General features: G+C 40.0%; 3 protein-coding genes across 3 annotated transcripts in view; 2 read left to right on the top strand and 1 right to left on the bottom strand.

Moving 5' to 3' along the window:
• The window catches only part of gpr179 (G protein-coupled receptor 179), a 34,254-nt gene extending 28,998 nt beyond the window's left edge, over positions 1–5,256 (top strand). The window contains exon 11 of the mRNA XM_087841454.1: positions 111–5,256. Within this exon, the coding sequence (XP_087697580.1) occupies positions 111–3,617 (3,507 nt within the window). The 3' untranslated portion in view covers positions 3,618–5,256. The remainder of the gene's footprint in view (positions 1–110) is intronic.
• Positions 5,257–5,391: 135 nt separating this feature from the next.
• Positions 5,392–26,504, bottom strand: part of mrpl45 (mitochondrial ribosomal protein L45) — a 22,092-nt gene continuing 979 nt past the window's right edge. Inside the window, exons 2-9 of the mRNA XM_087841453.1 lie at positions 18,070–18,168; positions 17,177–17,372; positions 13,353–13,470; positions 13,102–13,200; positions 10,590–10,638; positions 10,354–10,503; positions 9,468–9,641; positions 5,392–5,803 (exon numbers count right to left, since the gene is read on the bottom strand). Coding sequence (XP_087697579.1) covers positions 5,705–5,803; positions 9,468–9,641; positions 10,354–10,503; positions 10,590–10,638; positions 13,102–13,200; positions 13,353–13,470; positions 17,177–17,372; positions 18,070–18,132 — 948 coding nt within the window. The 5' untranslated portion in view covers positions 18,133–18,168 and the 3' untranslated portion in view covers positions 5,392–5,704. The remainder of the gene's footprint in view (positions 5,804–9,467; positions 9,642–10,353; positions 10,504–10,589; positions 10,639–13,101; positions 13,201–13,352; positions 13,471–17,176; positions 17,373–18,069; positions 18,169–26,504) is intronic.
• npepps (aminopeptidase puromycin sensitive) overlaps positions 21,822–26,504 on the top strand; it is a 24,013-nt gene continuing 19,330 nt past the window's right edge. The window contains exons 1-5 of the mRNA XM_087841452.1: positions 21,822–22,204; positions 23,897–23,981; positions 24,163–24,240; positions 24,402–24,523; positions 25,915–26,022. Of these exons, the coding sequence (XP_087697578.1) occupies positions 22,082–22,204; positions 23,897–23,981; positions 24,163–24,240; positions 24,402–24,523; positions 25,915–26,022 (516 nt within the window). The 5' untranslated portion in view covers positions 21,822–22,081. The remainder of the gene's footprint in view (positions 22,205–23,896; positions 23,982–24,162; positions 24,241–24,401; positions 24,524–25,914; positions 26,023–26,504) is intronic.

The raw sequence follows: 26,504 nt of genomic DNA, 5'->3' as shown, positions 1-26,504 counted from the left end.
TTCTTCATACTTGAAAACTCTTTACCTGTCCTGACTCTCCTTGTCTTTTCCTCTTCTCAATCATTTCAACCTCCATCTCATCAATTCCCTCCTTTCTTCATATGCATCAGGATGAACTGAAGAAATTATATGCCCAGTTAGAAGTCCACAAGACAAAGAAGATGGCTGCAAACAACCCTCATCTACCTAAAAAACGAAGCTCTCGATGTACACTGGGGAGATCCCTTATAAAACGCATAGCTGAAATCCCAGAAACGATGAGCCGCCAGTGCAGCCGTGAGGAGAAAGATGGATCCTTCCGCAGTAGAAGTGGGAATCATTCTGACTCTTTTAGAAGGTCTACAGAGACGGTCAGCATCAGTTACAGAAGTTCAATGAAGTCAGCATCTCTATCACCATCACCATCCATGCGTAAGTCGCAAAGTGATCATCACTATGTCAGGGAACGAGACTCTTTGCACACCTCCACATTAAGGGCCAATATTGTGAAGAGATCCTCACAGCGATCTGAGACAGACTCCTTGGATATACCACCAGGGGTCTGTAAGTCAGCCAGTGCCCAGAATCTGACGATTGATACCAATCTCTTGCATCCTGATCACAACAGACTTCATAAATCTTGGAGCCTAACCTCAACTACCAGCCATTCTATGGAGAATATACCCAAGGTTAACAGAGCCAACACAGTGAGTTCGAGGCCAAGCCTTTCTATAAGTGACCAGACCAGGAGTGCTCTCAAATCTGAGTCATTTGACAAGGCTGAAATCTGCCCTTGGGAGGTGGAGCCAGAACAGTCAAGTGACAAGAACCAGAAGCATGTCACGTATGCAAACTCTGGGGATGATGAGGAAAAACGTCCACCATCTCCACTTGCACTTGTCTGTCCTTGGGACCATTTGCCACCTGTAGAAAAGAAGTCTTCTGTGGACAAAGGCCTACAAGGTGAAACCGAGTCCCCCAAGTCTACCGTGTCTACAAGTGCACCTGGTTCTCCGAGATCAAAGGTTGCAAAGGATCAGCGTGTTTTCTCTTTCCGCACCACTACAACCGCTAAGTGGCTGACTGTGAAAACATTGATGGGATCAATTGATGCAGCTAGCAGGTCCAGCAAGGATGGAGGCTTAAATAGAGAAGATTCTATTTCGCAAAAAAGTCAGGAAAGTGCTTCAACAACACCAAGGTCAAGACATCCTAGCATTGAAAAGAGGTCACTCCAGAAAAGAAGCATGACAACAGCAGATGGAAAACCATGTCTTGTTAAGCAGAATGCAGTCAGACTCTCTTCTGGGGATTCCTCTGACAGAAGCCCACGAAGGCTTGTAATTGTAAAATCTTCTATCTATCCATGTGATTCAGAAGATATGCAAAAAGATGGGACATATGAACACGTGCTTTTGTCGAGGCAGAGTAGTAAACGTAGTAGTATAAGTTCTATAAGCAGCTCCAGAACCCCTTCAACTCACAGAAGAGGTAGTTATCGAATTACTCCAACCCGTAATGTTCCTCATACAGATGTATGTTCACGGGATATCGCTAGTGGAGAGGGACTAAAGAAGCAGCAGAGCATCAAAGCAGATGTCTGCCCTTGGGAATCACAGGTATCTGAACGATCTAACGTATGTCCTTGGGAATCTCAAGAGCAAGCGAACATGAGAAGACGAGGAAGTGGTTATGGAGAAGTGGGTCCTTTGGAATCTCAGGATATTCCAGTTGTTTCTCACACTATCCTTTCTAAAGATTTACAGGCACAGCAGCCTTTAAAAGGCATATTAAACATATGTCCCTGGGAGACTTCAGAGTCTCCCCAGCCTTCAGTAATACAAACTAATGAATACGCTAATGTTTGTCCGTGGGATATGCAGGACAAGGTTGAAGGTGTATACGAAAATTTAAATCCTTTAGAAAACAGGGGAACACTGACAGTGCCCCTTCAGCGAGAGGTCATGAAAGCTGCAATCTATCCTGGTGCATCAAGTAATGAGCAACATTACCATACAATATCACCTGCCTCAAACTGGGGTAAAAACATAAACAAAGCAGCAAGTTCTCCATGGGATTTCCCTGATCCCCCGTCAATCAAGGAAAATATTTGCCCATGGGAAGGCAGTAACACGGAGCAGACAAATACAGAATCAACTCCACAAATGACAATAAAGGTACATATTTGTCCCTGGGAAAGTGAACAAGACAATCCAGAAGATTTAGAAATAGATACCTCACTTTTGGAAGCTACTTCAGAACATACTGATGGAAAAGACAGCACAAGAGTTAATGTATGCCCCTGGGAAACAGCACTACCTGAAAAAACTGCAGCGACCAAAACAATGTCTCAAGAACTTAAAAAGCCAGCAGAGGTTTGTCCATGGGAAATAGAGGAACCAGAATCAGGAAAGCCAGAGATCCCCAAAGTTCTGAAAAAGCAAGACAGCACAAAAGCAGATGTTTGTCCATGGGAGACTGAAGAATCAAAAGTTCTGAAAAAACAAGCTAGTGCTCTGGCAAATGTTTGTCCCTGGGAGACTGAAGACACTATGGCTGCCAAAAAGAACGATAGTATCAAAGAAAATGTTTGTCCGTGGGAGACTGAAGAACCAAAAGTTCTTAAAAAACAAGATAGCACTCAGACAGATGTTTGTCCGTGGGAAACTGAAGAACCAAAGGCTGCCCAAAAGGACAATAGCACTAAAGAAAATGTTTGCCCGTGGGAAACTGAAGAACCAAACATTCTCCAAAAACAAGATAGTGCTCTGGCAAATGTTTGTCCGTGGGAAACTGAAGAACCAAAAGTTCTGAAAAAACAAGATAGCACTCGGACAGATGTTTGTCCATGGGAGACAGAAGAACCAAAGGCTGCCAAAAAGGACGATAGCACTAAAGAAAATGTTTGTCCGTGGGAAACAGAAGAACCAAAGGCTGCCAAAAAGGACGATAGCACTAAAGAAAATGTTTGTCCGTGGGAAACAGAAGAACCAAAGGCTGCCAAAAAGGACGATAGCACTAAAGAAAATGTTTGTCCGTGGGAAACAGAAGAACCAAAGGCTGCCAAAAAGGACGATAGCAGTAAAGAAAATGTTTGTCCGTGGGAAACAGAAGAACCAAAGGCTGCCAAAAAGGACGATAGCACTAAAGAAAATGTTTGTCCGTGGGAAACAGAAGAACCAAAGGCTGCCAAAAAGGACGATAGCACTAAAGAAAATGTTTGTCCGTGGGAAACAGAAGAACCAAAAATTCTCCAAAAACAAGATAGTGCTCTGGCAAATGTTTGTCCGTGGGAAACTGATGAAACCGTCCAAAAGAAAAGCATCACTGGAGCAGGTGAAGACAAAAATGATATTCCCAACAGTGACAAGGATGTCATAGAAAGTCAGAGCTGCCTTAGTGTCGAAGAAACTCCAGCAGACACAAGCCCTGAGCAAACAGATGAGTCTAAAGCAAACTTAGCCCTGGGCAGGCGAGATGCTCTGTGCCCTTGGGAGATGTTAAGGAGCACATCTGGCTCATTCACTGACAATGCGTCAGATATCTTTACATGGGAGCCAGAGAATATTCCAGAGGAAGACGAAGACGACGATGCCGAGTGTGCTGCTGAAGCTCTTGTATTCCCACCTGACCTATAGCTTTATACTTTTGTAGCTACTGTAGGCTCAGCTATAGAAGAGCTTCCCTGCAGCTGGCAAAGGCAAAACTTCTTTCTGATGGATTATTAAACAATAATTAAAGAGTAGACTTGATTAATGAAATTTGACAAACAGCCGGGCCATGCCCACATGTCCAAAAGCCTGGAAGGCTAGACTTGGCTAGACTCTCCAAGTTGTGCAGACCTGACTGAAAATACATTTTGTAATGTACATACAGAAGATTTATGTACCCCATACATTTAACACAAAAAGGATTTTTACATGATAGAAGGGCATGTAAAGCAGTTAGCTGACGTCCAATGTCTTTGTTTCTGTCCCCCATGTTAAATGCAAATGATTTTGTGCGTCTTTGAGTGACGTCACTCAATTTTGCCATGAGATCAGTATATTGATGGCTGAGCTAAAATGATTACAAAAGCTGAAGTTAAGTCAGCACTACTCTCAAACAAAAGTACAACACTAGGTGTCTACAGATACGACACTCTGGAATACTCCTGCCCCATAAAGATACACCAGACAACTCAAAGTTTCTTAAAAACTAATTTGTTCAAACTAAAATAAAATACAAACTGTCAAGCAGGAATACAATGGACACAGTTACATTTCAAAAGTATTGATAAAACTATGCATACTTTTTTGTTTGGGTGACTCATTTCCTGACTAAATACTAGTGTTTACTATTAAAGTGGACCGACTATGCTTTTATTTTCGGTCATGCTCACTGCCACAGTGGAAACTGCCACTCATATTTGAACACAAAGTTTTTAATGGTGTGTGAAAATTATTCTGCGAGTCAATAGCTTGGTTTAAGACAGTTCTATCTACTGTGCTCATTATTTGATATCATTGAGAGGGGCTATCCCTAATGTGGTCACCTCAGGCACCCACCAACTGTTTATACCTTCTGTTGTTGAGGAGCAACTAATCAAAAGGAAGATGGTCTAAAAAGATCAAACAGCTTGTTTCACACAGTGAATGAACTTAATCTGAACTCAGAGTCAAAGAAAAACATTGCAATCACCACAGAGCTGTTGTGTAATCACCTTTTGAAAACACTGCAGCTATTTGATAAGGCTGATTACGTTTTTAAGCACAAATGACTTAAGCCAAAAGTGGTTTGTACCACAGTAATAAATATTCCTTGGTTGTTTAACAGATCTTGACAATATTTTTTTCTTTAAAGACAACATCTTATGATTATCAGATGGTCATCATTCGCTAATCACTTCTTCACATTAAACAATGCTTTTAATTTCAGTGTGTGATATTAGTGAATGCTACTTTAAGTTCTGAATCTCTGCTCACAGATTTCAGAGTCAGCTTCCAAGTTAAAAAAAATAGTAATATTTTTTGGTAAATTCTGGACTTTAAATATCAGCAGTTGTTAGTTAAGATGTAATTAAGCTGCATGTCCATGCCAGCAAATATTGTTTGAAATTCATTGATGGTTATCATCAGACTTCATGCTGCTACAGTGTCATACAGTGATTTTATTGCTAAACTCCAATTGTTGGCTCCAAGTCTTTTTTTGTCAGTGGACTGACCTCGTTTTGTAAGCAATGTTTGTGTGTTGTTGTTTTTTTAATGAGTGTACTGTAAATTGTAGACACAAATATAATATTAATATATATATATATTAATATATATATATATTGTTGTAACACATCTTGATTTGTGCTTACAGTATTTTGTGAAAAGAAAACCAGGTGAGACACTTTATCTCATATTTCCTGAGTATATCCATCGCAGAAAAAAATTACTCAATTTCTGTACATCTGACCATTTTATTTCTTACATGTGCACAATAAATTTAATAAAACAATAAGTTTGAGACAAAACCATCATGAAAAGGTTTTATTGGCTTTCTGTGCAGTAGTATCTAAAATTCACCTGCTGCTTCCAGTGCCTCAACAACCAAAGTCCCTTTTCAATCAGAAACGAGCCTCATAGGGAAGCCTGGTTTCCTGCCAAAGTGGACAAATTATAACCAGCCACAGCCAACTTTTGGCCCATGAGTAACACAGTCCGCCTGTGGTTCGATGAAAGGCGCAGCGCCCCCTGGTGGCTCATTTATACCACTGTACTGCCTCTGGTTTAGGAACTTCATAGTTCAGGGCATCAAATTCTTCCCCTGGCTTCAGCTCTGGACCAGGAATCATGACCGTCTAGAAGAAGAAAACAAAGTGGAATCTTATTTAAATGTTGGTGAAGTCCAAAAGCCTTCTACAGAACGTGTGCTGGCATAGTTTGTTCCAACAGCAATCAACGTTAAGATCAGAACAGCAGAAAGGTTTCATAAAAAGAAAAATAAACTTCTCTGGTTTACCTGTTTTCTCCTGAATCTTTAGATTCTCTATCACAGGAAGTGGGGAAAAAAAGCTTTTCATATATTTTATATATATATACAGTGGGGCAAAAAAGTATTTAGTCAGCCACCGATTGTGCAAGTTCCCCCACTTAAAATGATGACAGAGGTCAGTAATTTGCACCAGAGGTACACTTCAACTGTGAGAGACAGAATGTGAAAAAAAAATCCATGAATTCACATGGTAGGATTTGTAAAGAATTTATTCGTAAATCAGGGTGGAAAATAAGTATTTGGTCAATAACAAAAATACAACTCAATACTTTGTAACATAACCTTTGTTGGCAATAACAGAGGTCAAACGTTTACTATAGGTCTTTACCAGGTTTGCACACACAGTAGCTGGTATTTTGGCCCATTCCTCCATGCAGATCTTCTCAAGAGCAGTGATGTTTTGGGGCTGTCGCCGAGCAACACGGACTTACAACTCCCGCCACAGATTTTCTATGGGGTTGAGGTCTGGAGACTGGCTAGGCCACTCCAGGACTTTCAAATGCTTCTTACGGAGCCACTCCTTTGTTGCCCGGGCGGTGTGTTTTGGATCATTGTCATGTTGGAAGACCCAGCCTCGTTTCATCTTCAAAGTTCTCACTGATGGAAGGAGGTTTTGGCTCAAAATCTCACGATACTTGGCCCCATTCATTCTGTCCTTAACACGGATCAGTCGTCCTGTCCCCTTGGCAGAAAAACAGCCCCATAGCATGATGTTTCCACCCCCATGCTTCACAGTAGGTATGGTGTTCTTGGGATGCACCTCAGTATTCTTCTTCCTCCAAACACGACGAGTTGAGTTTATACCAAAAAGTTCTACTTTGGTTTCATCTGACCACATGACATTCTCCCAATCCTCTGCTGTATCATCCATGTGCTCTCTGGCAAACTTCAGACGGGCCTGGACATGCACTGGCTTCAGCAGCGGAACACGTCTGGCACTGCGGGATTTGATTCCCTGCCGTTGTAGTGTGTTACTGATGGTGACCTTTGTTACTTTGGTCCCAGCTCTCTGCAGGTCATTCACCAGGTCCCCCCATGTGGTTCTGGGATCTTTGCTCACCGTTCTCATGATCATTTTGACCCCACGGGATGAGATCTTGCGTGGAGCCCCAGATCGAGGGAGATTATCAGTGGTCTTGTATGTCTTCCATTTTCTGATGATTGCTCCCACAGTTGATTTTTTCACACCAAGCTGCTTGCCTATTGTAGATTCACTCTTCCCAGTCTGGTGCAGGTCTACAATTCTTTTCCTGGTGTCCTTCGAAAGCTCTTTGGTCTTGGCCATGGCGGAGTTTGGAGTCTGACTGGTTGAGGCTGTGGACAGGTGTCTTTTATACAGATGATGAGGTCAAACAGGTGCCATTCATACAGGTAACGAGTGGGGGACAGAAAAGCTTCTTACAGAAGACGTTACAGGTCTGTGAGAGCCAGGGATTTTCCTTGTTTGAGGTGACCAAATACTTATTTTCCACCCTGATTTACGAATAAATTCTTTACAAATCCTACCATGTGAATTCATGGATTTTTTTTTTACATTCTGTCTCTCACAGTTGAAGTGTACCTCTGGTGCAAATTACTGACCTCTGTCATCATTTTAAGTGGGGGAACTTGCACAATCGGTGGCTGACTAAATACTTTTTTGCCCCACTGTGTATATATATATTTTTTTTTTTTTTTTTTGGTTTGAGTTCATGGACAAAATGCAAGGAGGCGTTTCACTGACAGATTGTGACTGACAGAAGGCAGACACATGTATGATCAAAGCTAAAATAATTTATCTGTCACAAATGTCTCAATTAGTGACTAACTTCTAGAATCAGAATTCATTAGAATATTAGTATTAGAATAAAAGGTATATACAGTAACTTATTCCAATTTTATCATGAACCTCTAGTAAAGACTGATCAGATTCTGATAAATCACTTGAGGCATAGTTCCTTTTATTATAGTGACATAGATTTCCTTTGCTTTCTTGCCCTGAAGCCCAAATAAGAGACAGACACTAATTGTTCACAGCTGATCACCACAATCTCTTATCAACAGATGAATTAGAATGAGGACTTTAGTAAATCATCTTCACATCACATCCTGGGTTTTTTGACAGTATGACTAACGCTTTTTTTTGCAGAGCTCTGATGCTGATGGTAAAAAACACCTTCCAGGCAACATTACAGCTCCATCTGCCACATATATCTGAGCCACAGCAGGGACTGACTCACATATTTAAGGTGATTACATTCTCAGTTCTCAGCAGTGATGCATTTAATGCAAGCCATCTCCTGTGTCCTCTCGCTTTGCAAAGGTTTCTGTAGACTTAACACAACCTCCTGGTTTGCTTTTTCTTTACTGAATCTCCCTGACACGCTCGTGTGGGAGCAACTTGTAACAGATTCACCTTAATACAGCAGATCACCAGGTTTAAATTCCAGGTGACAGGAGTGGTAATTATCAACTAGCTTTGACTCAAAACACTGTTCTACAGTATATTTCAGTAGAGCTGCAATTGTATTTACTTGCATTATCTTTTCAGACAAATTACATTTTACAAAATACGACTGTCTGCCGTGTAAACGTGCAGATTTCAACCTGCTATGATGCCGCCTACGACTGCCTAATTTCATCTTGTTGCATGAATGTAGAATTGGGGTGACACAAGGAAATCATCTCCCGAAGTATTTAGAACAGATCCAGCTCAAACAGCAGAATAGCATCTCCTCTGATAACAATTGACGAGGCGGCTATCTGACATTAGAGCTTCTTTTTTTTCCTGAAGATGTCAAAAAATGTGGATATCCTTTAGATAAAGTTGACTGCCCTTCTTGTTTTCTTTGTTGAGTAAGGCCAGAAGAAGCCACACATATAAGATGCATTTAAACAGCTTGTTTAACATGACTGGCGATTGTGATTTTTGTCCAGGGTCGTGGATTTTCAGTCATTGAAGAGGCAGCATTTGTAATATTAGCTACGTTTAGTCGGCTGTGACAGCTACAAAGATGCTAAAATTGAATGGAAGTGCTCCCTTGGTCTTCATTGGTGCTCTATATTACAGTGTGACACTAATTTTGGATAGATGAAATGTATAGTAGTGTAAGCTTTCAAGGCTCTAGTCTGCCAGGTCCATGAAAACTGAGCTTAATACAGGACCCTGAAAAGTGCAGACAGTTTCATGATAGAGGTCCAGAATAAAATTTAGTGTAAGGTGAAACTTTTTGTATTTTTATTTTTTATAGAAGGCTGAAGGCTTTTCAAAAAGGACACAGAAATGTATTATATTTATGCAAAAGAAAGAAAAAAATATCAAAAAGCTTGCAATAGCTAACAGATTTTGTCTGCCTTGTTCATGTGCCCATTAAAGTGAAGTATGAACCGGCCAGTTAATAACGGTATTTTAATTAGCATTTGACAGGGAGAGCGCCTTGGACCTCTGCCTTTTTCTTACTAAAAGATAAATGTTTAGAGTAGAGGGTCACCTTAATAATCGGATCCTTGGCAGGGGCCCAAGATGGCACTATTTTTCCATGTAACCGCCACCGGCCGTAGGGGTTGATGAGGTGCCTTTCTATGACCAGGTACTCCAATACATCCTTCGGCTGCTCCTCGCTTCCCAGCATTAACCTCCCGAAGCGGTCATAGATGGCCAGAGTCTGCACACAGACAGAGGTAAATTCAATTAGTCGTCTTAACACTAATTGTAACATGAACGCAAACCTAACCCTGCGTTTGATTTAGATTTTTCATCACTTCCACAAACACAGTTGTTGTGGGACACACAGATTCCAAAGCAACTCTAAAAACTGGCTGCAGGGCTGCTGCTTTCACTTTAGCTCACAGGAAAATATTAAGTTTGTCCCAGAAGGGGCATTTGAAAGCTGCCAGTTAAAAATAAGAGCTGAATTACAGAAGGAGTAACTGACCAACAACATCGAAACCTGCAAAAAGGACATGCAGCCTTAAAATGTGTAAACAAGTCAAATGGCTTCAGGAATAAAATCAAACCTGCTTTTGCTCGTTTGATGTACCGACAGGGCAAAAAAGGTTGTTTGTATGTCATCTTTCAACAAGCCAATATAAAATGCTTTGTTACTGTCATGAACCAAACAGCAGAAGGCAATGTGATAACATACACAGAGCAGTTTTTCAAAGAGAGTCCAATTAAATACAAGATTAAAAATAGAAACATGTCAAACAAGGACGTAGCATCTCAGAAGTGATTCGTGTCCGTCTGACAAAGGGACACGTTCAGTGAGTGAGGAATAAAACTTATAATAAAACACTAAAAATTTACTTGCTCAAAGCTGTTCTGGACAATCTCACACACATGCAAACACCAACACAAATACTCATACTGTACTGTACCTGCTTGGAGTGCATGCGAACCGTCACCTGCCCATACAGGTTGCCTTTGGAGACCATGTCAGGGCAGCGGGCATGGACCACTCTGGGTGGCTCCAGGGACTCCACAAACCTCCAGCGGATCGTCTTGTATCGGTTACCCCTCGTCATCTCCTGAACACAATGCAGCCGAACAGAGGGTTGAGTACAATAAAACAAAGAACTGAATTATCTCAAGGATCGTCGAAGGATAAACTTACAGGATAACACCTCTCAGTCACCAAGGAGTGAAGTTTCTCCTTGTTGAACCTGAAATTCAGACGAAAGATTTTAATCTTCATCTCTAAAACTGAAGCCGGAGAGTTTTCATGACATGTTGCTTTACTGTGCATCAGCCTCTCGTATCTTTGTACATATAGCTCATATACAGCTAGTAAAATGTATCACCCCCCCTCCAAAAAAACCCGTCCTCACTGAGCAAATGTGTACTTCAAAAAAAAAAGAAAGAAAAAATGTTGAGAAAATGATAGTTGTTGGTGACGGGTCACTTGCTCTAAGTATTTCAGAAACTGCTGATATACTGGGATTTTCCTACAGTATCATCTCCAAGGTTTACAGGGAACATCCAGTGAGCAGTCTGGCCATTCTCCTCTGTCCTCTACCAGCAACGAGGCATTTTTGCCTAGAGAACTACTGCTCTCTGAACACACCACATGTGGAGTCGCTGCTCAATGTTCCCTCTAAGCTGCGCACGTGCGCAATTGCGCACTGCTGGCACTGTCTCTGCGCACAGAAAATCTGCGTTGCGCACAAAAAAAATCTAACCTGAATTGAAATTAAAATTAATGCTTCAACAATCCTGTTTTGCAGTGTTAGTCAGTAAGTGACTGGCTGCTCCTGTATGGGATTAGAACGATGCCACCTTATCCCATAGTTCAGCCAATAATGCGTATATACACAGCTTAATCAACGTCATTGACAGGCCATGACAGCGTCCTTATGTGCCGACACCGGTGTTTTAGCTAGCAAAGCGGCGTGGCTGACGTTAATGACAACATGTACAACCATTGGAGATGTGAGCAGGACAGACGGAACAATTAACGGAAAAAGTGTGGACTTTATACCAGTTTTTAAATTGTGTTGATCGGCCACGTAAAACCAGAGTTATGATAAAAATATCTGCAATGTTTGGTTTCCTTCCTGAATACTATCGTTGTTTATATTTACTGCGGGAAGAAACGGTGAGAGATTTGAGACGTTTAGCGCAAATCTTGTGTAGTTAGTGTGTAGTGTAGTCAATAGTTTTGTTGTGTGTGTCAGAACAATGAGGCGACTGCTGAATGTTACAGGTGTTACAGCAGTGATACATCTGCTGTTGTCAGGCCTGCAGGCTGTTGTTCTCCTTTATCTCATAGTGGACAGAAATTATTTTTTGGAGTGGAACAAATAATTTGTGTGACATCAGATTTGATGCAGAACAGCTGATTGTTCTGTAAATAGTTTGAAATGTTTATTTAAAAAAACGCCTTGGCTGCATTTAAAAAAATAGCTGCAAAAAACGTTGTTGTTTGCATAACTCAGTTACTTTTTTGAAGAAGTAACTATATAATTAATTGCCCAACATTGGTCATTATTTACTGTATTTTGCAGACAGAGAGTTAAGTTGTGTTTTCAAAATTGGAGTTCAAGTTATTTTTACTTCCAATAGTGTTAACATACTACACAGGTCAATGACTAGATTTTTTTTAATTTTCATTGCAAGTGGGGCTAAAGCAGTTAATTAAAAGTAGTCTAACATAAATGCTGTAATTTGATTATTTTAATAAACCATGTAACTTGAATGGATTAGATGCCGGCGTGACCACAGTGCACACGTCTGATGTCGCTCACAGTGGTCAAAGGGACCGCTCAGGGAGTTTGTGTGTTCGCTCAGACACGTGAAAAATTAGAGGGAACATTGGTGCCGCTCCTGTCAGCCAAGAACAGGAAAACTGACGCTACAGTTCGTATGAGCTCACCAAAATTGAAAAACCTGGTCTGACGAGTCTCAGATTCTGTTGCAGCATTCAGATGGTAGAGTCAGAATTTGCATAAACAACACGAAAGCATGGATCCATGTTTTGTTCAGGTTGTTCTTGGTGTAACAGCATATGGGGGGATTTTCTTTGGGACCTTAGTATCAACTGCTCAACGTTTAAACTACCCGAGTATCTTCGCTAACCACAACCATCCATGATTTATGAGCACAGGATATTCATTTCCTGATGGCTGCTTCCAGCAGGGTAACACATGTCATGAAACTCTGACTATCTCAAGCTTGTTACTTTAACATAACTGAGTTCACTGCACTCTAATAGCTCTCAATCTAATGGAGCTCCTCTGGGATGTAGTGGAATAGGAGATGCATATCATAGATGTGCAATCGACAAATCAGCAACTGTGCGGCGATGTGGTCAATGAATCTGTGCCAAAGACTTTAAGTCAGGTCTGAAGGCAAAAGGGGTCCAAGCCAGTACTAAAAAGGTGTACCTAATGAAGTGTCTGATGATGGTCTACAGATTAGGCTCGATTACTGTAAATGTGACTAACTATCATAATTCATTGTAATGTACTTTGGCTTACCACGATAACCTGTTTATCACTACAGATTGTTTCATTATCAGAGCTGAAGGCTGCCTGAGTGCGTCTCTCACCTCTATAAAAATGTGCCACAGCAATAAACACTCCTTGTCAGTTGACTATGTGAGGTGAGACAGGGGTTTATTTTCTTACTGTGTCAGGGCGTGGTGAGCTTCAATAAAGATTTCTTGAGCTTTCTCTGCAAAATCCTTTGTTGTGAACACGGAGTCGTGCTCTTTGATTTTACGAATCCTGAAAGAACAAGAATACGGTTCGTTCACCATAAGATATTCAATGAATTCAATTAAGCAGCTGGATTGAGAAGATAATCGTTCTCAAAAATATCCAGAAAAGAAAAGCATCAGCACAGCGACAACACAAAGACACAACGAAGAGAATCTTACGCCAGCTGTGAGGCGGCACTTTGTCGTATCTGTTCAGTACGTTGTTTCAGGCCTTCTTTAGACAGAGTGGAAAGACGAGCATCACCCTCCGGGGGTATGTAGGGGTCGAAGATTCCCGCTGGTAGAGAGAGCAGACGTGACTGATCAGCCAGTGTGAAGCCTCCGAGCAGGGAAATGTTTCAAAATAAATCATTCCTGCTGACTGATTTAGCAAGAACAATATATAACCCTACTTAGAGCACTAAAACCCTCTGTTTAGCTTCTGTGTGGCACTGACATCTTATTCAGGACACACCCCGTACACGACTGAAGACAAAAGGGGGACAGAGTCTTTCAGTCTGTTGCACCAAGGCTGTGGAACAGTTTACCACTACAATTACGTTTGCTTGACTCTGTGGATTCTTTTAAAAAACAGTTAAAAACTCTTTTGTTCAAACAAGCCTTTTGTTGATCTACATATTTTATATTTTTTACATTAGTTACATTTTACATTGTATATAATGTCTATTGATTTTATTGTTTATTTTAATATTTGTGTACAGCGCTTTGTGATTGTCTGTCTGTGAAAAGCGCTTAATAAAGTTTACTTACTTACTTACTTAATAGCACCTATTCCTGGATATAAAATACATTTAGTATTAAATAATAAAAAATAAACATACATTTTTCAATTTTTTTGTTAAATAATCACAGACAGACATGAAGGAGATTTTCCAGGCCTGGCTTTTTATGGAAGATAACCGCCTTAAAATATTCTGCAGTAGATCAAAAACGTGAGAAAACCATGAATCACCACATGAACATTGCCTGATGCTGCTGAAGTGAAACAGAACACAGTTACAGAGGTTTTGTCAGAGACACATAACCGAGACACTCTCGGTATTGAACAGCAGAAATGAGGCCGGATGTCATTTTGGATTTAAAAAAACAAACAAAAAAACGTCCGACAGCACCTTATACAGCGGTAGACTGGTGCATAATAAGCAACCAAAAAATGCAGAAAACAGAGATTTTTGATGGGAAACTGGTCTTTAAGTACGCTGAGATAGACCTGTGCAGGGACTGCGATTTTATTTTGGGGAAGCAAAACAGCAAAAGTACGAGAAAATTCATGGCAACGTTTTTCAACGTGAAGCAGAGTTTTGATCTTCTTTTGCTGCCGGTTCAGTGAATTTTGGTCGGAGAGCGATAAAACCTGCAGCTCCAGAATCTATGAGCTGTTGGCTTTCAGCCCCGACGACACGTACATGTCAGTGTCGTCGCGCTGCGCTTTGTGTTTGCATCTTTTTGTGAAATCAGTTTACCTGCTCTTTAATCATTTGCTGTTTAAGCTGTTTGGCAGTTGAAATGCTGAGATTCTCGCATTTCTAATAAAATACATTTATCTTTAAAAATCAGTATCGCATTAGAAGAATTCAGAATATGTATCTTGTACTTGTAATCTCTGTTTTTTCTTAGCTATGGGCAAATGAAACAATCAGGACCATCTTCACATTTTTACCCAGAACAGAAGTTAAAAATTAACCTTTACCACGTCTAGTTATATGCTCTCTATACAATCAATTGTTGTATGTAAAGACGATGATTATGCTGTAGCACCTAATTAGTAAAAGAAATGTAAACATAAAATATTGAATACTTATCTAAAAACAGTTCTATGACATGAACTCTTGTGTCTGAAGCAGGGAGGAAATGAAATATAGAACGGTCGTGTGTATTTTTAAACTGTTAGCTCAGCACGCCAGATTCCTTTTCAACAACATCTGTTACTGATCCTAATTTCATGTTGTATCTACAGATTACATTCAACAGCCAGCTCATGAAAACTTGCTCCCAAAGCTAAAACTATTTAAACACAATGCCCTTGAATTAAGAAATAAAGGTTTTTCCTCTCTTTACTGTTATGTTGTACAATTTTTCAGTGCATGTTTACACAAAGTGTTATAATAAACTCTATAAAATGCAACAATAAATAGTTGATGTCCTCCAACTTATCTCTGTATCATTTCCCTTTGCTTTAATTCCAGAAGTGTTTAACTTTCCATCTAATTGTTTTAATGCCTGTTTTTATGTTACAATAGTTTCTGCCACTTAGATGTCTTCATTCACTTTTATCAAAAGTTATTCACTTTTTCCTTTTACAATTATTATTTTCAGGTAGCTGTGCCTCCCTGAGCCTAATTGGAGGTTTCTTCCTGTTAAAAGGGAGTTTTTCCTTACCACTGTCACCAAGGAGGTCATCTCATTGTTGACGTTTTCTCTGTATTATTGTATGGGTTTTATCTTACAATCAGTGTTGGGAAGGTTACTTTTAAAATGTATTCCATTACAGAATACATGCCCCAAAATGTATTCTGTAACGTATTCTGTTACGTTACTCAATGAGAGTAACGTATTCTGAATACTTTGGATTACTTAATATATTATCATGCTGTTTACAACTACATGAATGTACTATTGCTGTGATTTATTACTGTTACTGAAGGTCCGCGGCTCCGAACCGTAGTAAAGGGACCTCTGGCTAATACGTCGGGTTCGTGTCGGCTCGTAGCTGAAAACTAGCTTTACTTTGTTGTCTGGGTCAACTTTGCTAGCAGAGACAGAGAGAGGCGTTGAAAGGCTGCTCCAACAGAACTTATTGTTTTTGGAGGAGAACACGAACACGGTGTACAGTCGAGTCTTAATAGCTTACTTACAACTGGGCTCGTCAGGCTCTCTTCTTGGCTGCAGTGGTTATTATTATATTTACATGCTTCCAGCTCCCGATTTTGCTCGATGACAGCTCGTACTTTTCCTTTTTCTCTCTCCCTCGCTCACAGACACATAACGTGTATGGCAGTCCATTCTCCCTGCAGCACGGACTACACTGCCTATGACGCTACATTCTTTAGAGCTATACCTGTAGCATTCTGCCTATTAGCTTAGCACAACAACAACAACAGGCGCTCTCTCACCCAGAGAGAGCGTCACCCTGTAACCATGGCAACCGTAACGCTGCCACCTGGAACAACAGAACGTAGCTGTCAAACAAAACCCAAACAGTCCTGACCCGCCACAATATGAAACAGGGAAGTACCGCAGTGTAATCCATTTATTTCAACAAAGTAACTGTATTCTAAATACCACCTTTTTAAACGGTAACTGTAACGGAATACAGTTACTCATATTTTGTATTTTAAATACGTAACGGCGGTACATGTATTCAGTTACTCCCCAACACTGCTTACAATATAAAGTCAATGTTATTATGATTTGGTGCTATATAAATTTAAGGGAACTGAATTGAAATTGAATTGTTATTAATTCTAGGGTTGTTGTGTTTTTTTTTTTTCATTTTTATTCATTTATATATTTTTTTTGAGTAGTTTTAGCCCATAAGTGATAAGTAAGGAAGCATGTAAGCATATCTCTTTAACTGAATCCTTTTAGTTTTACTTCATTATGGATTTTTTAATATAATTATCTTTGCATTTGGTGCTTTTTGCAGCATGCTATTGCATTTATTATCCTAAATGCTACCATGGATGTTTTATTTGTTCTAAGTGGTTCAATTCTGGTTTACATTTGTGTAACTTCTATCTTCTTTGAAGATACTCAGTCTTTTCAAAAATTTCTGAGGTGATGTTCACAGACGGTTATTTATATGCATGAAAACAACACTGTTGCTTACTTTTGACAATAGATGGTTCCTAGGAGAGGAATGCTAATATCCAGCATTAGTCACTACCGTACTGGTAGATATGAAAAACTTAATGACCACAACGTGCTCTAGCTTCAGAAATAACATCTTATATGCATATCACTGATTTTAAGGGCCATTTTACCAGTGCAGGCGATATTGATTGGCCTCTCAAAGTACTGCTGCCTGAAGACGATGCCTGCTGCTCGGGCTTTGGCCTCTGGGTTTTCCTGCCTCTTCCCCTTCAATCCCACTGCTGGAGGGATAAAGTACCGCTTTTTGGTTCGGACCGGCAGGTAAAGTGGAATGGGATGTTGCACATCCAGAGACGTCTCAGCATTCTAAGAGGATGGAGACAAATATGTGTTTAACCACCACAGTTATCCTCTAAAGTCACTGGCCCTGAATTCTACTTTTACAAAACCTAAACACTTTCAGCTTTTGTCGACACTGTCAAAAAGACACCTTTATCTTTAATACCGAGAGGGCTGTGCCCCTTACCCTGACAGGTATTTCTAATATTTTGCCTCCCTCTCAGGTGTACATGCCTGGAATACCATGCGTTTTAGTTTATATTGAACTCAACTGTTGTGAAGTTGTGATCTGTATATCTTAATCTTGTCAAATACTTAACACAGTGAAAACCTCAAGCTACGTAGTATTGTTTCATCCAGCAAGATGAACACAAAGTCTCTCTTTAGTTAAAAAAAGAGCACCTCTGAGCAAGCAAGCAGTTAATTATATATATACACATCTATACTCTCTCTCTCTCATATATATATATATATATATATATATATATATATATATATAATTACATTATCTCACTTAAAGGTAAATAGAGTTAGTTTAGCTGACAGAAATAAACGTCCCTGTGTCTATGTGGATGCTCATACTCTGTCTGTTAGCTAACATTAGCAAGGCTAGCCAGTGTAGGATTATAGGCAGTACTTATATGAAGCAAATCAAACGAATTGCTTCTTCTACATTTCGACTGTATGTCTTTCTACGACACTGTGCTCGTAAACGTTACAGTACCGTTAAACTGCTACAAATCGCTCTATGAAGAGCCCCCAAAGTCCTCCTCATGGGCATCGCCATCTTGCCAGGATTTTCGTCATAGACTTCCGGTTGTCTCTGTCAAAATAAAACAATAATACTATGAAACCGCTGAGCAACGTTAGGCACTTAACGCATACATGCATACACAGTGTTATGGAGTAAAATACAAAATATGAGTAACTGTATTCCGTTAAAGTTACCGTTTAAACGGGTGGTATTCAGAATACAGTTCCTTGTTGAAATAAATGGATTACACGGCGGTCTTTTCCTTTTTCATATATGCCTTCTCTATTTTTGGTCATGTCACCCCGGTGGAAACCCAAACAAATCACGCATTAAGAGGCTCTAGTGCCTGTGTCTCAATCTCGCGGCCCATGTCACCTCTACGCATAATGACGTGAAGAAATATTTTTAAAATGTATTATTCAAAAAATTATTTAATATGAAGGCAATAGGCTGCATATCCCTAAAGAATGTATACGCGCGGAATAGTTTTCTATACAAGATCGCTGCAAAAAGGGCAGCCTTACCCAATGTCCACCTACTGTTACTCATTTTATATTAAGATTTAGTTGGTATTGGTTTGGCAAGTAACCTTCAATAATAGTATTAAATCACACAGCAATCGTACATTCATGTAGTTGTAAAAAGCATGATAATATATTAAGTAATCGAAAGTATTCAGAATACGTTACTCTGTATTTTGTAATGTAACGTAATACGTTACAAAATACATTTTGGAGCATGTATTCTGTAATCTGTAGTGGAATACATTTGAAAAGTAACCTTCCCAATACTGTGCATACAAGTATCTTGGTTACATGTGAGAAATTAAACATCTTATTTTGGATTCAAAAAGCTGGATAAGCTCTTATCTTAATCTTGATAATGTTGTTTATGAGCACCTGGAGGATTATAATAAAAACTGGGATGTTGTGACATAAAACCGGGGATTTTGTTTGTGCCTCATATGATGAAAACCAAGATAAGATACAACATTTTTGTACTAACTGGTAAACAGTGTTGGGGAGTAACGGAATACATGTACCGCCGTTACGTATTTAAAATACAAAATATGAGTAACTGTATTCCGTTACAGTTACCGTTTAAAAAGGTGGTATTTAGAATACAGTTACTTTGTTGAAATAAATGGATTACACGGCGGTACTTCCCTGTTTCATATTGTGGCGGGTCAGGACTGTTTGGATTTTGTTTGACAGCTACGTTCTGTTGTTCCAGGCGGCAGCGTTACGGTTGCCATGGTTACAGGGTGACGCTTTCTCGCTGCGTGTTTCCTGGGTTGTGCTAAGCTAATAGGCAGAATGCTACAGGTATAGCTCTAAAGAATGTAGCATCATAGGCAGTGTAGTCCGTGCTGCAGGGAGAATGGACTGCCATACACGCTATGTGTCTGTGAGCGAGGGAGGGAGAAAAAGGAAAAGTACGAGCTGTCATCAAGCAAAAACGGGAGCTGGAAGCATGTAAATATAATAATAACCACTGCAGCCAAGAAGAGTGCCTGACGAGCCCAGTTGTAAGTAAGCTATTAAGACTCGACTGTACACCGTGTTCGTGTTTTCCTCCAAAAACAATAAGTTCCGTTGGAGCAGCCTTTCAACGCCTCTCTCTGTCTCTCGCTAGCAAAGTTGACCCAGACAACAAAGTAAAGCTAGTTTTTGGCTACGAGCCGACACGAACCCGACGTATTAGCCAGAGGTCCCTTTACTACGGTTCGGAGCCGCGGACCTTCAGTAACAGTAATAAATCACAGGAATAGTACATTCATGTAGTTGTAAACAGCATGATAATATATTAAGTAATCTAAAGTATTCAGAATATGTTACTCTCATTGAGTAACGTAACGGAATACGTTACAGAATACATTTTGGGGCATGTATTCTGTATTCTGTAATGGAATACATTTTAAAAGTAACCTTCCCAACACTGCTGGTAAACAGGCCTGTAACAGAAGATGAAAGATCTACATAACTACACATCTGATCATAACACAGTAACTGCTTCAGCAGTTATTCTGGTGCTGCATTCTTTGGAAATCTATAGGTCTTGAATGTTGTTGTTAAAGAAGTTTCTGTCTGTGGGGTTTCTATAGCATTCCATTTGTCCCAAGCTTCTGTCCACATGCACAGGGTTGACTGAACATGTGACCAAATATTTGTCTCTGTCTTTTCAAGTGTGAACTCAACTTTAAGCTGTGACAAAAACTATGCTGACCAACCGGCCCATCTGAGCTTAGCATGTTGTTTTTGTGCATTCTTATGAACAACACCCCAAAGTGTTATTCTCTTTGTTATTGTTCCAGTAATGTACTTTAAAGAAAACTTGTAATTATATAAGGTAACAACCAGATTACATTTGTTTTTTTAAACGTTTATTGAAGTTATGCATAAAATAAAATGTACATCATTTAGCTTCCTTAGTTTTAAGACTCATATAAGTACAGGGGAGCATAGTAGTCTAGGTGTCTGCCATCACGTCAAGTACTTTTCCTTCACGCAGGTTTGAGAAAAAAGAGAAGAAAATAACAAACAAAAAACAAACATAAGTACAGATAGATGTAGTTTGTAACTATATACATCCAGAGAGAGGGCAGTCGAAAACCAACACACTCAGTAGCAGACGGTGACATAAATAGCATTAGTATATGTTACTTTAATTAAAAACAAACAAACAAACATTTAAACATCCATTCCTTCAATGGTGAATATCAGCAATATCTGGCCATACAGATATTGCCATTCTTCTTCTGTAATCACCAGACACCCCCCCCCCCCCCCCCCCCATCTTTCTTTTATGTACTTCGCTGAGCGATTGCTGATATCATGAAGATTCTTGTATATTTGTGAGATTACACTTTTCTTAATTTCTGACTTATAAGCATTTATAAAGACTTGGGTAAATGGCCTCACTGCAGTGGTTATTTGGTTTTTAATGTTTCAAGTATAGCCAGATTACATTTAAACAAGTATTTCTTGAAAATAAAAAATGAAACTTTGTAATAATATCCATATAATGGCCAGCTTGTTAGGGATTTCACAGCTGACAGCTGTGTAAAATGACACTGACAAGAGAACAACGTATCAAGGCAACATTTGAGAGAGTAAAGTTGTGTTTCCACAGAAAAATGACAATTGAAGGAGACTTCAAACTTTTTGTTTGTTAATTAAGAACCTTTGTCACATGTTAGTGCACATGTAATTCTGACATACAGAACACAGAGTTCATATTTCTGCTATAAATCATATCTTTCTAACACTGTTACTTGATAAGGAATCCCTTAAGTATCAAGAAAGTCAACAGTGTAATGACAGTACTGATAGTTTAAACAAATGGCCACAAGTCAGACTTTTTGATTACATGCTGATCCCCTACAGACCCCCTGTTTAAAAGTTGTTCTAATCTTCGATGTCCATTTAACGATCCTAGCCATGTGCTGAGATCTGATTGGTACGTCCCAGATTGTACAACAACAAAATATCAATATCAACAACAAACATGTGTAACAAATTTCAGTTTGTTCATTATTTCGCTGGGGGAAAAGATTTAAATTAATATACTGAAACAGAAAACATAAAAACGCATGAAACAGTATAAAAATCTTTCTGTCAAAGGTTTTTGATAATATTACTGTCGCGTGTATGTACAGTTCGTGCGTGACCACACACACACGTTCAGTGGGTACGTTGGAACGTGATGACGTCGCATGTCTGTAGGTCGACGCAGGGTTAGTGGAGTTGTTTGGGCTGTGAGAGGAGAGATCCGTAGCTGGCAGTGCTGGGAGGGTTTCAATTGATGTTGTTGCTTCTGGGCCGCACGATTCCGTTGTCATTCGCCCAGAGTCACTACTTGCTGCCAATCCTCACTGTCGAGGCTCGTTGTAGCCAGATCCGTGTTAATAAAACTCAGAGCGATAGCCAGCATTACACACAGCACCGTCTTCGTGAGCGCAAGCAACCAAAATATAGGAACCATGCCCGAAAGGAGGCCCTTCGTACGGCTACCTACTGACGTTTACCCCGTCAACTATGGTTTGTCTTTGAAGCCTGACCTGATCGACTTCACGTTTGAAGGCAAGCTGGAGGCTTTGGTGGAGGTATGTTGACCACGACACCCCCGTAGATACACAAATGGATTTATCTGTGCATGGCGGGGATCTCGTTATGTAATCTGACCAGCTAACGGTACCAGTTGCTAGCTAATTACGACAAATTGTTAGCCACTAGCCCACTAGCTGTCATTATTGCACGCGTTAGCTAATGTAAGCTGCAACGTGTTAAATGTTCTGACGGGCTCAATTTGGCCGAATTAAACCAGTGAATGAAAAAGAAACAACCACGTTATGTTTCTGTGACTAACAGTAAGCTGATCCGGACTAGCTAGCACAACAGTCCCGTGCCGCAGAGTTGCACTCTCATGTTAGCCTAGCTACCTGTTAGCCATCTGCCAGTGGCAGGCAGTGCGCTAAGTTGTGTTTTAAGAGGAGCTTGGTGAATACCAGCGACGGTAACCTCTCGTAGTAACATCCCATTGCTTTTGAGGCTGACACTTAATAAGTGGCGATTCGTGAATTTGGTAAAGCGCTATCTAGCACCCAGCCAATACTCACTAGTGTTTGCTAAATCATGGCAACATCGTGTAGCCCCCTCCCACCCCAGTCCCACTAATACGGTTGAACTAGGTGAAGTTGTACATTGTACATTAACATAAACCGTGAGGACAGTAAAATGACAACGTTTTAAAAGTCCTTTCGGTACGTTTGCTACTGTATCTTGTGCTCATTTGTATCTATCGATAAAATGGCTGTACTTTGTAGACTGCATACTATGTAGGACGTAAAAAGCGACTCTGTTTGTTTAACTGGTGTATAAATGGTCCCATTTTCCAGACACCTGTTAGTTGAGTGTGCTAACACCTGCGCCTGGTTGTAAACTGTTACTTAACGCACATTTTCACAGCAATCAAGTCAGATCACAGACGCTGTCTAAATATACACCATTTCCGAGAGTAACCTTATATGCTTTATGATATGCTTTACACCACTAATGGTAGTGTAAAGTGCTGCATTGTCAGGAAGAGTCATCTGTTAAAAAGATTAACAAGACACTGGCAAACCTTTGGTACAAAAGGGAACCTGGAAAAACAAAACAACTAATTTTTACATGATGTAATAGCCAACCATTAATTGTGCGCAAATTCTATGAGGTGTTGTTGCAAAAGCAAAGCACAGGCACAGTTTTTTCCATGAAGAATCCTTGACAACTTGGGTTTTTATGCAAACTGATTAATTGTGACATGATTTGCCCATTAAAATTAGACTCCAAATGCCTTTAAAGAGTTTTCTTTTTTTAATTGTGAATGACCAGTTCAGATTTGGTAGACAAACGAACTTGTACACAAGTACTGTATACTCTCAGCTTCCATGTATCTTAAATAACATTGCCACAAACTGTGAATGTTTGTGTTTTTCCCTCTATGTTGGGGATTAACGTCTGCTTTTTGCACACAACTCAGAGTCCCCTAGTTGTCTACCTGTCTTGTGTTTTTGTTTTCATTTCCCTTCAACGCTGTATTTTTTATCTGTAAATTAGATTTGCTGTGTTTGCAATCTAAACAGTTTCAATTTGACTTCACAATCACTGGTACAGTTTGGTCCATTGATGTAGTTCCAAAATTAAACTTGAACTCTTCCTGATACTTGGATGCAGCTACTGTGTTTTACTGAAAATGTAGAAATTAAGGCACAGCAAAGAGTCTAAGTTGACGTGTTTTATGTCAATATTTACAGGTTACACAAGCTACAAATCAGATTGTGATGAACTGTGCTGACATCGACATCATCACAGCTTCCTTTGTACCACAGGGAGGAGAAGGTCAGACTCAGTGAAACCTTGTTTTTGCGTTTATAAATGGCATTGTTGTGAATAGCATTGTCACTTCTAGCCATCTTATTTGATTTCAGGATTGAAAATTCTTAATAGCATCATTCCCCAAAGCCAACAGCGTGAGTTCTCAACATGTTCTGATCTTCTTTTTAAAATTTGTCCCTTTTAGAAATTAATGCGACGGGATTTAACTACCAAAATGAGGATGAGAAAGTCACCCTTTCATTTCCTAGTGCTCTACAGAAAGGTAAGAAGAGACTGTTGGCTGTCCCTGCTTCTGAAGCAACCGTCTGTATGACTGTTAAGAACAACAAGGACGATCATGCAGATGATCATTACTGTTATTATTCACCTCCCCTGTGGTGATGGCTGTACAAACAGTGTGTCTCTCTGTGCACGTCACCCCAGGCTTCGGCACATTGAAGATCGACTTTGTCGGGGAGCTGAACGACAAAATGAAAGGATTCTATAGAAGTAAATATACATCTCCTACTGGAGAGATTCGCTATGCTGCTGTCACACAGTTTGAGGTGAGTGAGTGGCCTCAGTGAAAAATACTTGAAGAAGTTGTGTATTGCTTAACACTTTAGTTGCCTGTGTTGCAAAACAGAGGCAAGTCATGTGGCTGTTTTTGCTGTTCAGAGTGGTATCTCACAGTTTGTTCTATTTGATACGCTCTAGTTTTGCTTGTCAGAAGTTGGCCAATTAAGCACAGACACTGACCAGGACGCCTTTATCAGAACCCACTGTGCAGCATATCAGGCTGTAGTTAACATGTAAGCTTTTCTTCTGCAGCGTGTGTAGCTGGAAGATAAAGATTATCTTTCTTTATACAGATGCATTTTTCGCAGATTATTAAATGTTTCTTTTTCACCTCAAAGTAAATGCTGTAAAAATGTCCTATATCGAGTGTCCTATATCCTGATCAAGTGAGTTGACAACTATTGAAAAGCTCACTCGAGTGTGCTTTTCCTTGTTCTCATGTTGGGCTTAAGATTTTTCAGGAAGCAGTTCTTGCACTTACAGTAACTTAACAAGTTGTCATCACCTCTATTATCTTCACTTCACATAACTCTCACCTGTTCCTCTGCATGTGAGTTCGTGAGGAGCTACGCTCACAATTAAAGAGAAAGAAAAAGCTGAAAAAGTGAAAATTCTCACACTCAGCTGAAGTGAAACAAGTGCAAAGAAATCTATGCAGATCTAATTTCCTATTATTCAGTGTACTTATCTTGCTTCTGTTTGGATTTATTTTCAAAGAAATACTTATAGTGTATACGATATGCTTTAAGAAGATGGGATAGCTTAAGAAAAGACCAGGGTCTCGTTTGTGATTGAAATGATGACTCCAGTCAGCTGTTCACAAAAAGGGAGCAGTGAAAGTTGAGCTTGAGGGCGAAGTTCGACCACACTCGCTCAAATGCATCCATGCTTGTATGCTTATGTCAGTTACTCCAACTGGCCAAGCTTGTTGGTTTGGGAAACATAGAAGTGTCATTTATCTAAAAGAAGCATAAGCCATAGGTGTGTTTCTGTACATCAGGAAACAGGTTACATGACCACGCCAAAAATGTTCAGTTGAATTGTTTCCTGCTAAAAATAAGTGTAGGACTGTTTGCAGCACTGCTGAATGGAAAAATGAAGGTGTGTATAGATAATTATGTATGTTGGTTCAAGTTTCTATTTGTGACAGTTACTTGTATACTTAATGTAAACATTAAGTTTTACCAGAAGTGAAGTCTGTTGCAGCTGGTGTCACACAAAAAGACCAGAAGGTGGAATATGAGAGGCATATTTAAGATGCGCTTGGACGCTGTGTGTGATCTGAACGTAAACACAGGCCGGCCTCGTCTGGACCCAACACACCTTGTCTCACAATCTGTCCTTTTCCCCTCTGCCCCTCATGCCCCTGTTTCTCCAGGCCACGGATGCTCGCAGAGCTTTCCCCTGTTGGGATGAGCCAGCTATCAAAGCCACCTTTGACATCACTTTGATAGTTCCCAAGGACCGAGTAGCCTTGTCAAATATGGTACGTGTCATATGTCCACTCCTCCCTCCGAGGAAGTGACGACCCCACAGTGACCAAGTCACTCTCTGCTGCCAGGGTTCCTTTATGCATGTCTGTGTTTTCCCTCCTTTCTTTTCCCTCTCTTTTTTCTGTGTAGCTTACATAACAGAGGGCAGACAGTCACTGTGTACTCTTCCTCTGGCTAAATATGAACAGCTCTGTCTGAAGTCTAACTACTGTATACATACAGTTTTGTCACTATAAGGAAATTTTAGTAAGTATCATGTGTTTATTTTGTATACTGTTTTCTGCTATTTAAACTGATCGACTTTACAGCCTAAATTAATCAGACAGCATCATCTGGCTCTGATTATTTAAAACGCAGCGCCGCTCCAGGCTAACGCGGTCCATCTGGGCAGTGACCGTGAAGTTAAATTTGGCTCTTTCTGACAGTTTAATACGAATGACATTAATGCACTCTTTCTTTAATAATGACATGTTTT

Source organism: Neolamprologus brichardi, chromosome 6 (assembly GCF_056152115.1).
Source record: "Neolamprologus brichardi isolate AB-2024 chromosome 6, ASM5615211v1, whole genome shotgun sequence".
Classification (NCBI taxonomy): domain Eukaryota; kingdom Metazoa; phylum Chordata; class Actinopteri; order Cichliformes; family Cichlidae; genus Neolamprologus; species Neolamprologus brichardi.
This window is presented reverse-complemented; position numbering and strand designations above follow the sequence as displayed.